General features: G+C 44.6%; 2 protein-coding genes across 2 annotated transcripts in view; one reads left to right on the top strand and one right to left on the bottom strand.

Annotated features, from left to right (window-relative positions):
* Nucleotides 1-284: 284 nt before the first annotated feature.
* CtsL4 (Cathepsin L4) lies at nt 285-5,525 on the bottom strand. Its single transcript, XM_011151615.1, has 5 exons — nt 5,266-5,525; nt 4,563-4,739; nt 3,698-4,060; nt 2,042-2,202; nt 285-480 (listed from the first exon to the last, which is right to left on the bottom strand). Exons 1-5 carry the CDS (start codon nt 5,404-5,406, stop codon nt 285-287), a joined length of 1,038 nt encoding a protein of 345 aa, XP_011149917.1. The 5' UTR covers nt 5,407-5,525.
* Nucleotides 5,526-6,202: 677 nt separating this feature from the next.
* Mitf (transcription factor Mitf) overlaps nt 6,203-15,270 on the top strand; it is a 70,745-nt gene continuing 61,677 nt past the window's right edge. Inside the window, exon 1 of the mRNA XM_025302664.1 lies at nt 6,203-7,108. Within this exon, the coding sequence (XP_025158449.1) occupies nt 6,918-7,108 (191 nt within the window). The 5' untranslated portion in view covers nt 6,203-6,917. The remainder of the gene's footprint in view (nt 7,109-15,270) is intronic.

The raw sequence follows: 15,270 nt of genomic DNA on the forward strand, positions 1-15,270 counted from the left end.
ATCTTTAACCCTACGACGGCGTAAAGCGGGCCGTAAGCCCGCGCGCAAATCCGTTATCCCGATGAAACCCACACCTTCGGCTTATCCTCGCACTTTTTTATCTATCGTTTTTCTCACCTTTGACATTCCTTAACGTTCCTCATTGATTCGAAACGTGATCACTGACGAGAGAGGAAAAATAAACGGTATTTAAATATACGCCTGAGATATACGCGCGGGACGGAATAACTCCCCCCCCCCCCGCCGGGGCTGTCTCCCGGCCGAATTGGGGAGAAACGTGAATGTCAAACTTTCACGTAAGCCGCGTAGTTCGCGATGCCGCATCGATTTTTGTTTTTCGCCAGTCGCATGTAACCGTTCTCGCCCCAGTTCTCGCCCCACCAGTTCTTCAGGATCCACTCGGTCGGCGTATATCCGACAATCAGCATCGCGTGGTTCACCGTGTCTGAGCTGCACAGATGGTCGTCGTAGACACCTTTGCTACGGGTGGAAAGGCCGATTAACATTTCAAATTACCTCTCGACGTATCCAAAGACAGAGACAGAGGGAGAGGGATAGAGGTCATTTTCTCCAATCTATAAGGGCAAATATTAATGTCACAATGTAAAAGAAGAAAATGGAGAAATAAAGTCAGATGACGATTCGCGTGTGCTGTATGATGTAATGAAACGCCTCGGCACGCGTCGTATCTGATACGCAAAATAGAGATCGCGGTAGAAGAATGTAGCACGCGCGTCGCGTGTTTTCGATTAGAAAATGCGAATGATAGACATTGAACTCTCGCGATACACGCATACACGCACAAATGCGCGATCACTGCGATGCGCATCGCGTTTATAAATCAATCAATAGTGCTTGTATATAGCTTCATATCGATCGTGTTTTCGCACTGTGATGATCGGCACTGTCTGTTTGTCACGGACTTGCGAAATGGTCCTCGAGTCTTTGCAAATAATTTCGAATGCTGCGGTCGCTCCGCAATTTCCGCGTGCGTTTGTTGTGCAGGGTGAAAAAGGGTGCAGGCAAAGCTGACTGGTTGTTGACAAAGCAGAAAAATGCAAAATCTCGATCCACAATCGTCGCATCACTCCGAAGTGCGATGATCGCGTTCCGACGCTCGACGATGAATGATCGCGCGACAGCTACGTATATAGGAGGTTATTATACGAGTGAACTCATTTTCCCGAGCGTGTGCAGTCTTTCACCGCGGGTTTCCGTAACTTTTGCCGTTACGTGTGCCGCTCGTAGACATACGAGTGAAAAGTTACTGAAATCCGAGCGATTCGAGACCGAGTCGTTTCATTCTTTCAGCGAAATTTCATACGGATACATTTAGGGGGCCGTGCTCTTGAATATTGCCCCTTAAACTCTTACTTTCAATCAATCTATTGTACTTCATTGTATTTATTCATCGACGCGCGACAATCGACACGTGGCAAAGTGAGCTCGCACATGAACGCGCGCTCGGCTGTTGATAATAATAATCGGCTGCGATCATTCAAAGATGGATCCGGATTAAACCGATGACGGCAACGACAACATCGATCGCGCTCGCTCGACATTTCCGTTTGCGCAGCTTTTCGAGAGGTCAGTCGAGGGTTGCGATTAAAATATTCATTTATTTATTGCCGGATTACGATTGATTAGTTATCTGCGTGAAAAAAGAAACTGTTTGTCACCGTCGCTCTGGCGTCGGTTATCGACGGAATTTTTTCCAACATCGAGCGTCGAGTACTTTGAAACGTCGTAATTCGCGAACGTCTCGCGTTGCAATGACGTGTGTTTCTCTACACCCCTCCCTCCGGCCGCTGAAAATTGACAGTTGATCGGTCCGAGTCGGTCGGCAATTGCGAACGCGCGGAATATCTCAATACGACGAGATGCGTAGCGTTCGTATTCTCTTAAATGGCAGGTGTCTAAAATTATCGCGTATCTCGCGAACGTGTCGCGCGACTCGCGCGCGCACGTCACTTACTCGTTAGTGGCAATTTGCACGACCGCTCTTTTTGCTCCCGAAGGCAAATAAAATGGCAATACTCACTGATAAAGCTGGAACGTCTTCGGCATAGCGTTTATGGACACGGCTATGGGACCGACGGATGCCACTGCCGCCTCCAGAGCTGTTTCGTCTCGCGCTGGCAAAATCGCCCATGACGTGATATTGACGACGCTCAGGTCTCTGTGAAATTTGCACTGGCCATCCTGAAATGTTCAAGTCGTCTGTCTCTTTGTATGCCTGTAAAATCTTTCTGCTTGAACCGTCGAACGGAGGCCCGATGCGAAAAGTCAATGCGAATCGATTTCACTTTCAGTGCAGAAAAATCGTTCGCTCGCTCGCAAGATCGCACGTCGTATCGTACGTAGTATATTTGCGTTGCGAAAAAACGATCGCTCTTAAAATATTTCGTGTTCGAAGTTGATCTCTTGCTCTCGAAGTGCATACGATTGGATTTATCGCTACATGAAGTTATTATCGAACTGCTATATTTGTCATTAATGTTTGCGTAGGTTGATTATTGTGTAGATAGGTACATTTACAGAACTTACGATAAATTAGTCCAGAAATAAAAGCATAATGATTCTTTGGCGTCAACGCAATTGAATTGAAGTATGGAAATGATGAAAAATGCGAAAAGATCTCTCGGGAAAGATAACCATCTTGTTGAATCACCTCAACAATAGCTGGATGTCGCTCATTTTCTTCAATGAGATTAATTAGATAATAAACATGTAGTATGCATTACATTTGATTCGTTTGATTTGTAGTGTCGAGAGAGAGAGAGAGAGGGGGGAGGGAGGGAGGGAGGGAACGAGGGAGAGAAAGAGAGAGAGAGAGAGAGAGAGACAGATATCGTAATTGAAGGAGACGTATTCAACATTGAGAATGGAGATCCCAGGAAACTTTTACTCGCGAGTGTCGTTGTATCATTCGACCTTTGTAATACGACATATTGCGTACTTAACTAAATCAGCCGGGCCAGATAAGCGTTTTGTTTTTACATTTTTACGGAACACGCGTATTCCCAATGTGTGACACAACAGTCCAAGTATATTTATTAGTGAGAAAGTAAACGGAGGGTTAACATCGCCAAGTTAGTCGAGTTGTGTTAAGATAATAGCGTTATCATGACCGACATAATTTGAATTTTCCCGGTCGAAATTTTCCACAAGTTTCCTGATGTTTCCGAGAGAAGGTAGAGTCTGTGTGAAATAATGAAAACGACCTTTACGTTTGTCTCTTCATCGCGATAATTATATTCGCACTGTCTCAGCGTCTTCGTCTTCACGGCCGCTAACAACATATTATTGCGCGTTATGGCCAGTGAAAATGGGCAGAAATCGTCGTTTCGCAACCGCCAGGAGAGAGAGAGAGAGAGAGAGAGAGAGAGAGGAGAAAGAGAGCGAATATCGTTCCCCGACGTAAATTCGCCTACAGCCGGTTAGTTTTGTGATCAAGTTCGAGAGAAAATTTTTCGCAGGGTTATCGAGAGCGAGTATTTTTCAGAGAGAATCAGAAAGGAAGAAGGAGGAAAGGTGGAGACGAATAAATTTTCTCCGTGTTGTGTAACGTTCACAAAGGACACCGAGCGTTTTGTAACATTTTGCACGTCGCGAGAGATCGATACGCAAGAGACAGTTGACATGTTGCGACGTGTCCTATTGCACGTGGATCGACAGGTGGAAAAGAAGCGTGTACCTGGGCCTTGTACGGGTACTCGGTTTTGGCCATGAGACCCTTCGATCGCTCCAGATATCTCAAAGTGTTCCTGAGGGAACCGCCGGCGCAACCGCGATTCCCGGTCGCCGTGCTGCAATCAACCAACTGTTGTGCGCTCAAGGGGATCAGCATGCCAGTCTGCTTGAAAATCTGTCCCTGTATACTTTCCACGATAGAGTAAGCGTAGCAACTACCGCATTCCCGTTGGTTCACCGGTCGGGTGTTGAATCCGAGTTCGCGCCAATCCAGGCGAGCCGGTATGTTGTGTGGTTGCTGCAGAGTCGCCGACAGCATCGGATCGCTCGACGACAATCGGCGCCTCCGACTCGGTACCAGTTTCACCTGAGGGATATTGACAGAAGGAAATATTCTCTTATTATCGTTTGCGCGTCGCGACGGATTTGTATGTATTTGTAGTAGAACATTTCAGCTTTATATTGAGGCTCTCGTTGCGTCGGGATTAAGGTATTGCACTTAGGAAATGAAAATTATAATGACGATGGGAAAGGGGCCTATACAAGCCTTTTGAACACGTAATTAAATTAAAGGAACGCAAAAAGCTCGCACGCGAGCTTCGTAAATTTGTAATAATTATTCAATGTCAGAAGTATGCGATTGCTTCTGATTGATTTTTATTTGTTGTTGCCAGTCGTTCATATAATTTGGGATTATTGAAATTTGGATATGGAATATTTCAATTAATATCCCTGAGACTTGAGACCCTGAAACTTGGATTCCGGAAATTGAAATTGAGGGTCCTGGGACTTGTAGATTAGGATTCAGATTTCGAATATTTAGATTAACGAGTTAAATTTGTCAGCGGGTTTCGCTGTTAGTTATATACCATTTTGCGCATATACTGTGGACTACTGAGATCGGCGATATGGTTATCCCGCAATGTATAACTGTGATGTCCCGCGGCGGCCATTAGGTTGTGTTTATAAATCTCCACGAGGTTTTGTTCCCAAGCTATTCGTCTCGCGTTCTCCAGATTTCCCTTGTACGTTTTATTAAACTGCGTCTGTTGAAGCATCGTGGGAACATTGATCAATATGTGCCTTATGTAGAATGTAAACGGGCGACATATAGAACTTTGCGATATTGTTTATGAGATACACACACACACACACACACACGCATATACCTCTCGTCCGTTACTAGAGACATTGGAAATATTAATAATTTTAATTTTAAATTGAAAGCAATGTATTCGCTAAAATTCTACAAGGAGAGATTTCAATTAGATTATATTATGTAAATCTTTTCAGATGAAAGTTGTCTCATAAATATGATCGAATTGATAAGTTATGTATTCTAAGATCATACATCTTATGCACGTTCGAAGTTACAAGTCATACAATTGAAAAAAGTTATTAATTTATACATTTGCAAAATTTATCGCGATTTTGGTGCATTAAAATGATTAATTCCTAGATATTGAGAAATTACATTTCAGTATTAATCATTGGAAATTAATATTACTCGCATGAATGATATGTGGTGAAACATGTATGTATTATTCTAAAAGTATGTTAAGGACACATTACCTTGTAGGTTGCCCAGTAATCGTCCAACTGTTTTGAGACTTCCGACGGTAAAACACTGACCCCATTGAGTACCTGGAACGCGCGTGTTCTGGATGAAATTAATATCAATAATAGTATAAATACGTACAATCGCGAGCGCATGGTTGCTCGTGAATGATTTGGAGCTTTTAATTAATCCGCGGGCGGATTCTCGGGCAGTGGTTATCTTGACGAACCTCGCGATACTGCGTGAGGTCATAACGTTGCAGTGTTGAGCGATCGTTGTCAGCACATTCGCGAATTGCCTCACCGGACAATCGCTCGCTTTATGCTGATGCATATTTATTTAACTAAACACATATGTACAATGCCATATTTCGGACGGTTCTTTACGTATCGAGCGTCTGTGTTTGTCTTGCATTTTAGTGTAATAGTTAAGTTGTTCTCACAACGGTGTCACTCAATTCGAGACGGAAACGGTGTACGATTGTTACATTGTGACAATAAATAATGTAATGTGAGACAATTTGAGAAATTAACGTTGGGTTTTTGAATCTTTATTCAAAGTTTCCTATATTTAACACAAAGTAGAATACAAAATGTAAGAATCAGAGGCACAAGAATGCAAGGGAAGCGTCAAACAAGAAACAAAGTTTATGTTTTCGCAACTATTGGTTTGTTTAGTTGTCCTTCGCCGCGCTTGGTGCCAAGGTCGTACGGCCGAAGATTGCCCGTGGAACTGCTACTTGCAAGTTGTCCGCTGCCGCCGCCGCGCCTCGCCGACCGGGTTAACTCCGCTCCACCGTCGCGAGATGGCGGCAGTCGTAAGTCAGAGACGTTGTTGTCGCGCGCCGCAACGCTTCCGCGGCGGTCTCGGCGGGCGGTTCTCGTAGTACCGATACGCGCGCGCGTCACGCTCGTCTCGTTTCGCCGTGGTGTCGTTCTTTCGTCGCGCGTCTCTTCTTCCTCGTGGGTCGTCGCGCCGCCGTCGCCGCCGTTGTCGTTGTCGTCGTCGTCGTCGTCGTCGTCGTCGTCGTCGTCATCGTCGTCGTCATCGTCGCCGTCGCCGCCGCCGCCACCGCTGACGCCATCGCCGTCGCAGGTAAAATCGGCAGAAAAGCGCGAAAGGGCGATGGAACGCGCGCCACAGCCGTACAACTTCACGAGTCCGCGCACGCGTGCATGCGCGTCGTATGTCGCGAACTCCGTGTGCAGCAACTCGCGCGACAATTCTTGACACTTCCGCAAAATGGGAGTCTTCTCGCGGTACCGCTCGCCTTACGATTACGCGCCGTGATCCATCTCCCATCTTCTCACTCGTCGTTCCTCACAACACCTCTTCTTCTCCTTCCTCACCGCTTATCGGCCATTGCTTCGCCATTTTATCCGCGAGCTCGCGTCGCGACGCGTTTCTCGGACGGCTCGTCTCTTTCGACTCGCCTCATCTTCTTCCTCCGTCGATTTCGCGTTTCCGTCATCGTTATTTTTCACGGCCACAACGCGACGCGACGCCACGCGACGCGGCGCGGCGCAACGGCCACCTCGTCGCCGCGCAGTGCGAAACTTTCGAACGCGCGCGTTCGCTCGGCTCGCCACGTTGATTCGTCGCGCGTCGTCACGCGCGGCACATTCGAAGCGCCGTGCCGCACCGCGACCACCTTCGCCCCGCGACGATGGACGAGTCCGGGGTCGACATGGGCTTCGACCTGACGGCCGCACTGACCGCCGACCTCACCGCCCACCATGCCGCCACCACCCTCGGCGATTACGACGACGATTTTGAGCAGACCCTGTCTCTCTTGTCGACCTCCACCAAGGATTTGATGTACTACGAGCTGAAAAGTCGTGCTCCCAACACTGCCAGGTATGTGTCGGAAGGGATAGCAGAGTGATGATATACTATGTTGAAATAAATTTTATTAATGAGAGACACTGATCGTGTGATGATATCGAGCCCAATAGCGTCTCGCGCTCAATTGACATCGACGTCGCCGCTGCCGTCATGGCGCTAATAAAAGAAGCAACTTGTAGGTCCGTTAACATTGCAAATGTTAATGAGCATCGTTTGAGCGATTGAGCGATTAATGTTTTCATTCTGACGATATAACTCTTGGCGAGCTGGGCAGATAATATGATTAACGCGGGCGTGGATATCAATTTTAATTGGGAATATTACTTGTAGCACATTCGCGTCGTAATTATTGGACGTGAATTTTATTTATGACAGTTATTCGGGGATATATATTATACACGTATCAATGTCGATGTGGAAACAAAAGAGAGCGGATATAACAGTCCACGGTTTCACCAGTTCCACGGTTGCTGTGTGTTGGTGCACCAGGGGCGCGAGAAACGCTTTTATTTGGAGTACTGATATCGTGACTGCTCCGCGGTGTACGAACGATTACAGAGAAGTGTAAGATGCACAAAGAAATCCATTGTGTTGTCATGCGTTTGCGGCAATTTTAACTTTCCGAATGTTCATTTTTTTGCCCCAACGCATACATATACTATATAAATGTATCGCGCGTGGTTAACGTGATATAAGACACGCGTTTTAAAAACAAATGTGTGTGTTCAATATATATATATATATATATATATATATATATATATATATTGAATAATTGGATAACAGCAATTATTTAACTCGTTTTAAATCAATAAATTTTCGACGGAAGAAAGCGACGCTTTGTACCTACGAATCCGATAATGTCTATTTTCCGTGATTACTATCAAATAGTATTACTATCATAAAAAAATAAAAGAGGTCGTTATCAGCCTATAACTGCCAAGTCTCTACGTGGATATGTACAGTATCCCAAAGAAATATACTCTGTTTAGTTTGTGATTTTACAATGGAGAGTAGATATTACAAGATGAAGATGAAGATTAAATATTCCATATTTTAATTATACATTTAAACATCGTGTTATCTCGCGCGTTTGTACGTGATACACGCGCATTGAGTTTTTGTTGAAGACGTATTCGCAACCAAATGTTGTGACAACCATTTTGTGGACAGCCTGTATTCCTTGTCTGTGTGTCTATACAACGGTCATTATCGTATTTGTCTACTCGATAACATATTGGAGACCATAAAAGGCGGGTTTCAAATACTCTGCAAAGCATTAGCGGACCCTGGCGTCGATAATGAGGAGGGGGGGGGGTTTGATAAAATTATAAATACAATAATGCTGTAGCTTTGAGGTATTTTATAATCATTAGTAGACAGCAAACAACAGCGGACATTGTATATAAAAAGAAATCGAACAGTTTGAATGCAGTGAATCTTAGACATAAGAATTTGATTCACGGGCGCCTGTGTTAATCGGCCTGTATTATTTTATCTAAATTTTTTAAACGGATTTAATAAGACTGATTTCTCTTAATTTCTTTTAATTTGGAATTTCTTTTAATTTGGAAGAGGGGGAGGTTAACTTCAAAACCCCTCCTTAGAATCCGCTAGTGTTGCAAAGTCATATAATATATTGAAGAGAGAAAGAGAGAGAGAGAGAGAGAGAGAGAGAGAGAGAGAGAGAGAGAGAAAGAAATGCGATACATTTGCGCGGTTGTAAAAAGACGGAATTGGGTTACATTTTTGTAAACACGAGCAATTGTATTGAAAGAAATCGAAGAAAATCGTTATCTGATGTTACGTAAGTACGTACAATAAAAACAACATAATACGCTGAAATCGATGGGTACTACGTTAACGTGGTAGCGTTATCCAGCGGGCATGATTTTTCGATCGTCGAAATATTGAATGACGATAAGATTGAGTCTCATACGTGGCTTCCGCAACAAAGAGATTAAGATGAGTTCACGCACGAACGACAGTAATGTCAATTATACGCGCGAGCTTGTCCTATATAAAAATTTATTACGCGGCGTTGGACAGTGACGAATTTGTAGGCTTGGTCGAGTTTACTAAACGTCATTGTGCAATTTTTGAAATGTCAGAGGAAATATTTGGATTTTGGAGTCAAAACGACAAGATAGGACTAGTCGTTGAAGAGTGGCGATTTTATGGAGTGTTCCTTCTCGGTGTGAGCACAATATGTTATCTAATCGTGTTCTCTCACAAATACAGGATATATAAAAATAGTGTCAGCAACAACGGGAAATACCCTTCGCGTGGAAATTTATACGGGGCACTCCTCGCTGTCGGTAATTTGATCGGTGGTTTAATTATTTGGGTTGTTAAAGATGAGGTGCTCGATTCTGTTTGGATCGTGAAATATCACGATGTTTAAGTTGTTTCGCCGTTCTTTTTAATATTGGATAATTATTCTCTGTAGACATTAAAGAAGAAAATTGTATCGTGCGAGAGGGCGAGAATAGAATCGTTTGGTAAACGTGAGCCGGGAAGGGAACGGCGATGGACATTTGATGCGGTACGCACGCAATAAATTTTGGGGCGAATCGATATAGATTAGCCGCGAACCAATCGCTGCCGATATATGTGTGCAATTTGTATGTTTGTTACAAACGCAGAAACTATCAGTCCATTTGCAGATTCTTAATCGTATTTTTCATTTACATAGAATTCTCTTGAAATCGATCGTAACAAACTACACATGAAAAATGTACGAACCAGACGAATTCGTTTTTCCTTTTTTTTTTATTTTATAAAAAATGTATATATAGATTTTTCGTTCAGTACTCGCTGGATACAGCGATCTATCGCTGTTGATAAGTGAGTGAACCACGTGTCTCCGCGTACCCCTCGATGAAAAAAATGACAGAAGTTCCAGCTCCAATTTTGACTGCGAAATTGAATCAAATCTAATCAAACTCGCCTCACACGTGTCCGGTTTCTATAAGAATCGAAACGTGTCACGAATGCGACTGTCGGGAAGAGCGGTGCATCTTCGTCCTCTCTCTCTCTCTCTCTCTCTCTCTCTCTCTCTCTCTCTCTCTCTCTCTCTCTCCCTCTCTCGTGTCTTCGACGACAGTAATAAAGAGGAGCGCTCACGAGATACGATATGGCAAGAAAGATAAAGAGAAAGAGAAAAGAAAGAGACAATTTCAAAACGCTTCGAATTATCATATACCGTCAGTTTTTGGACGATTTGAATGAAGACTCTCTGCTTTGATCTCGCAGCCGGTTAACTATAGTGCGCGAGGCTTGTGAAAAGGGCAGGGTCATTATATTCATGAATCTATCGATGAGACGATTGTGCTCGGGCTCGGCTCTCTCGCTCATTCTGTCGTTCGGAGTGAATCGTAAGCAATGGTAGCGCCAAACGATCGTGATTGGTACGCAATCTCGCAGGAAAACACTCGCACTCGACTACACTTTGATTAACAGCGTTTGACTGTGCGCGTCTTGGATACTCGCGTTGGAGTCGGCTATATCAGCTATCCACGAATCTCCGGCATCACGGAGCGAGGGGTTGGAACATGCGCACCGCGAATATCAACTTTCACACAATCCTCCAGAGTTTCTTCGAGGAAGAGAGAGAGAGAGAGAGAGAGAGAGAGAGTGTGTGTGTGTGTGTGTGTGTGTGTGTGCGCGCGCACGCTCAAATTGCGCCCGAAAGTTCTCGCGCCTAATCAGCCTCGTTCCTCGGGCGTTAATTGATTCCTACAGGAAAGGCAACGCGAGCTTAAGCTGAAATCTCATTTGAACGTAAGATGGAACGTAGGATGCAATAGCGATGGAGCGAGCGAGCGAGGAAGAGCGTTAAGGAATGTGTCGGATCCTTCAAATTTCTCACTCGAGAATATTACTTTCGTCACGTGCTTGTTCTTTAAGAATCGCGCGAGCTGTTCATCTTCGAACGTCGTTGACTTTGTGTGAGCGGCTTTCCTTAATGTTGGAATTTATGCGTTGTATACCCAAGATGTGTACATAATGACTACTGATAGCGATCATTACTAGTAGAGAAACATTAGTAGTCCATTTTTCACGCTGATCCGATCGCACGCTCTCGCATCTCGTGTCACGTATGACTTCAGCAATCGTCGATCCTCACTTTACGATCGTAAAGAAATGCGTCGACTGGAAATTTACTGTTAAGCGGTATCACGTCGCTCATAACATCGATCGTACGCAATGATTTCGCGAGACGTGACCGGCACCGCATACGGATAGCGCGTTAACGAATAGACCACACATGCAACGCACGTACGAGTGAATAATAACAATTTCCGTCCGAAATATTGCCGAGGTGGCGGATAATCGTTATCAATAATCGGGCGGGGATTAGCGAGCTACGCGTTTAATCCGCCGCGCGCGCGTCGGTACGCCGTCGTGATGCATCGCGAAGTCGGTGACTCGGCGAACGTTTTATCGCTCGGAGAAGTGTAATGGAATGGAAAGAAATGAGCAGAATCATAAAGAGATCGCGCTGCGCGAATACATATACGTTCGCGGGAGAGTGATTGTTGACGTAAGAGGGTCGGGGACAACGGAGATAACGAGGGAGGGGAGAGAGAGAGAGAGAGAGAGAGAGAGAGAGAGAGAAAGGCAGCTGGAGGGGTCGATAATAAGTCGTTCCGGGAATCATCATCTTCAAATTTTGCACACGTCATCTCGCGAAGCCTCTAGATAGGATTGACCTTCAGCAGTATTGCATTCACGGTCTGTGTGTTGAGGAAGGTAGGGGTTTGGAGGGATCAACGATCGACTCGATAGAAGCAATCAGCGGAAGTAGAAGACGAAGTGCTACTTCATAAATACCGTCGACGGACGATCTTCTTCTTTGTGTTTGTTCGTTTGCGAAACTTGGCGCGGAGATTGATTTGTATTCGCGCGACGTCTTACAGCGCACTCCTTCGTATATACATACGTACTTCATTCGTATCCAGCGACCCGTGTCTCCAATGATTTTGCGACATCGCGCTTTAAATTTCCAATGTTCAATCAAGTTGATCTCAAGACGGTTTCTTTATTCCCCAACGGTTTTACCTCGTTTTCACGGAGAGGCCGTTGTTTAATTATAGGCGGAGGTTTTCCACCAAGCTGTTATATACTTCAATATGTCTCAACTCATTGAAATAATCTTGATGTGTCACAATGGTCGATTATTTCGATTAGCTCGTCGGTCAGATCAATCTCACTCGTATATAATAGATTTTTCGTATTGGAGTTCGTACTTTAATGCTTTTACCCCCATACCCATGAGACATTTTTTTTGCAGAGATATGGCAAGATATAATAATGGTACACGGGGAGAACGATTTAGTTGAATTTAACAAATGCTTATTTGGAACAGTCCAAATAAATTTTTTGATTGATCGAACGAAGTTTTGTTTGACGCAACAAAAATATTTTGTTGCAGCTTAGTTCCAACGAAATGTTTTTGTTGCGTCAAACAAAATTTTGTTCGATCAATCGAAAAATATATTTCGACTATTCCAAATAAACATTTGTTAGATTCAATTAAATCGTTCTCTCTGTGTAGCTACGTGCATATTCGCGAGGTTAAATAGCCTTTATATTGGAGAATACCTTATCCGAATGCGATTGATCATTAGGTATCATTACTATAATAGTCAGACTTGAGTGGACCTTGAGAAGCGTTTCACGACTTGAGAATGCGAGCGTCACGAATCGTATCAATTTCAGAGAAGAATGCAACGAGCTTGTGTGCCGATATATACGCATCCACGAGGTGTGTCAGAAAAGAACACATTTTTTAATGTTGAAGATTTTTGTGCAAGTTTTTCTTCAGACACTTTTGTTTCACACTTTTTATTTGGATTGAAAAGTTTGTGGATTTTTACCGTTGAGAAAAATGATCTTCATTTTCATTCGTCTTAAAGATCTCGGTTTTGTTCGAGTTTTTTTTTTCTGAACTCGCGCGAGTCCGGAAACACCGAGCGCTCCGTGAAACATTCAACCGTTTAAAGCAGCGCGTTTTTAGTCGCTCGTGGAAAAATTACGATGTCCGGAGGATCTCTCCTGGTCGCTGTTTTAAAGCCGAAGACCGGGACGCGAATCGCGCGATGCATTTTCCGCGCACACTCCGCGACTCCAGTTTCCTGCGCGCTTAATTTTCGAGTCAAATTAACTGGCATACCGGAACTTGGCGCTGCGATTTCCGCCGTTTTTGAGAGTGCGCGACACACAGCGCTCGTACAATAAAGGCCGCCCCCCCCCCCTCCCCGTGTTTCCCGGAGAGCGCGACGTCGCGCACAGGATGTTCCAAATACTGCGCGCACTCGTTTCCCCTTGTCTTCCGCGAATTTTATGATAAATTTTTTTATCTCTTCCCCCGCTGCCGATTGTCAAGTGTTCGCCAGGCGTTACTTCGCTGCTCTTATTTTGCTGCTCGGTCAAGTTTCGCTTCGTGGCGCCGTTTGGTAAAGAGTCATCACAGCATTATCTGAAGTCGTGAGATATGACGTTCGTAATCGCGACGTCTCTTATCGGCACAGCGTGCGATGAAAAGTAGGCAACCGTTAACTTTTGACCCGACAACCGGCGCGGTGTTTTCACTTGTTCAAGGACATGTCGAGCCGTTGCGCAAATAAGTTCTTTACTTCGCAAGGACACGAAATATTTTGTACGTGTGTTCTTTTTTTTTAATTTTTTTCCTTAATTTTTTCCTCGACCTTCCATTCTTTTCCATTAAGCAAACAAATTGTCGATCAATTCGTGGCGTATCTTTGTAGAATTAATTAAATGCAGGATTTGACAGTTTCGTCCAATTGTTCCCGGTAATATCGACACGATTGACAGTGTCAGACCTCACCCGAATTGATCGTGCGACTGTTGTTTTCTTTCCTCGCGGTTTCATTCACGTCATAAACGCGATGTTGAACGCGATGAATACTATACTGCGGATGTCATGCGTCATCGACGTGCGCGTTAACAATTTTGGTACGCGCGATGATTTGTTCTAGAAACGCGTTTCATTTTCATCGCGAATGCTCGCGAATGCGCGTTTCTTTCTTCCGTCACTATGCTTTTGTGCTTGGACGATTTATAACACGTCGATCTGTTTCTTTTCTCTGAGGATATAACGTGAACAATAATCATTGTAAAAAGAGTCATGTAGTTGAAATTGAAAGTAATATTGATGTAAATTTATCAACAATGATAACGATGGCAAGCAGTATGGCGGCGCATTAACAAGCGTAACAACGAACGCGTTTCATTAATCTCCCCGTAACTTTATCGCAATGAGAAGCAACATCTTTATCAATATAATTTTCCAGAGCAAGACGCATCAGCGGTCATGCTGGAAATTGGTTAAATCGTAATGAGTTTTCGCGGACTTTTGCGATCTCGTTTCTTGGTGTCACTGTGTCTCGTAACAAGTCATGATCAATCCTTTCTCGCATAATAGAAGAACAAGCTGTGCAATAAAATTTCTCTCTCTCTCTCTCTCTCTCTCTCTCTCTCTCTCATATTTTTAACGCGACGCGAGACGTAAATATACTCGGTGGGCGACATTGTCCGCCCCTTTCTGCGCGAGGCACGATTTCGTCGGACCGACAAAAGCCTGCAAGCTCGCGAGACAATGTCGACGATACTGATAGAGCGGTCTCTCTCTCTCTCTCTCTCTCTCTCTCTCTGTTTCTCTTTCTCTTTGTATCTTTCTCGCTCTTCCTCTCGTGGCAGATGGATAACAGCGGCTGTCGCGGATCCGGTGTGAACCGGCTCGATACTCGCATTAGCTGGTGCAATGACTGGAAATTCCGATAAGTACGCTCGCCGTCACCGCGACGCTCGCGAAAACGCCGCACCGGATTCCTCAGTCACGACGTTTCGCGATTTCTTTCGCGTTCCCTTTTTTTTTCCTCTTATTACGTCGACAATGTCTACTTTTATTTTTTGCCGTTTGCCCGCGCACGTATAAATATGCTCTCTCGGCGGCAGCTGTCTCGCCGTTATGTAACGCGACTTTGGGACGGATGAGCTGCGCCACTGTGTGTGATGCGAGACGTATTGCGCACCTGTGTGTGCACAGCTACGGAGTCACAATCTTCGTCATCACGATCGCGAATTTCGTAGATTCGGGATTCTAAACCCGAGTGAATTGACGCGAGACTAATGTAGAGCAGCTAGAT

The sequence above is a fragment of the Harpegnathos saltator genome, unplaced genomic scaffold (assembly GCF_003227715.2).
Source record: "Harpegnathos saltator strain DR-91 unplaced genomic scaffold, Hsal_v8.6 scaffold51, whole genome shotgun sequence".
NCBI classification, from domain to species: Eukaryota; Metazoa; Arthropoda; class Insecta; order Hymenoptera; family Formicidae; genus Harpegnathos; species Harpegnathos saltator.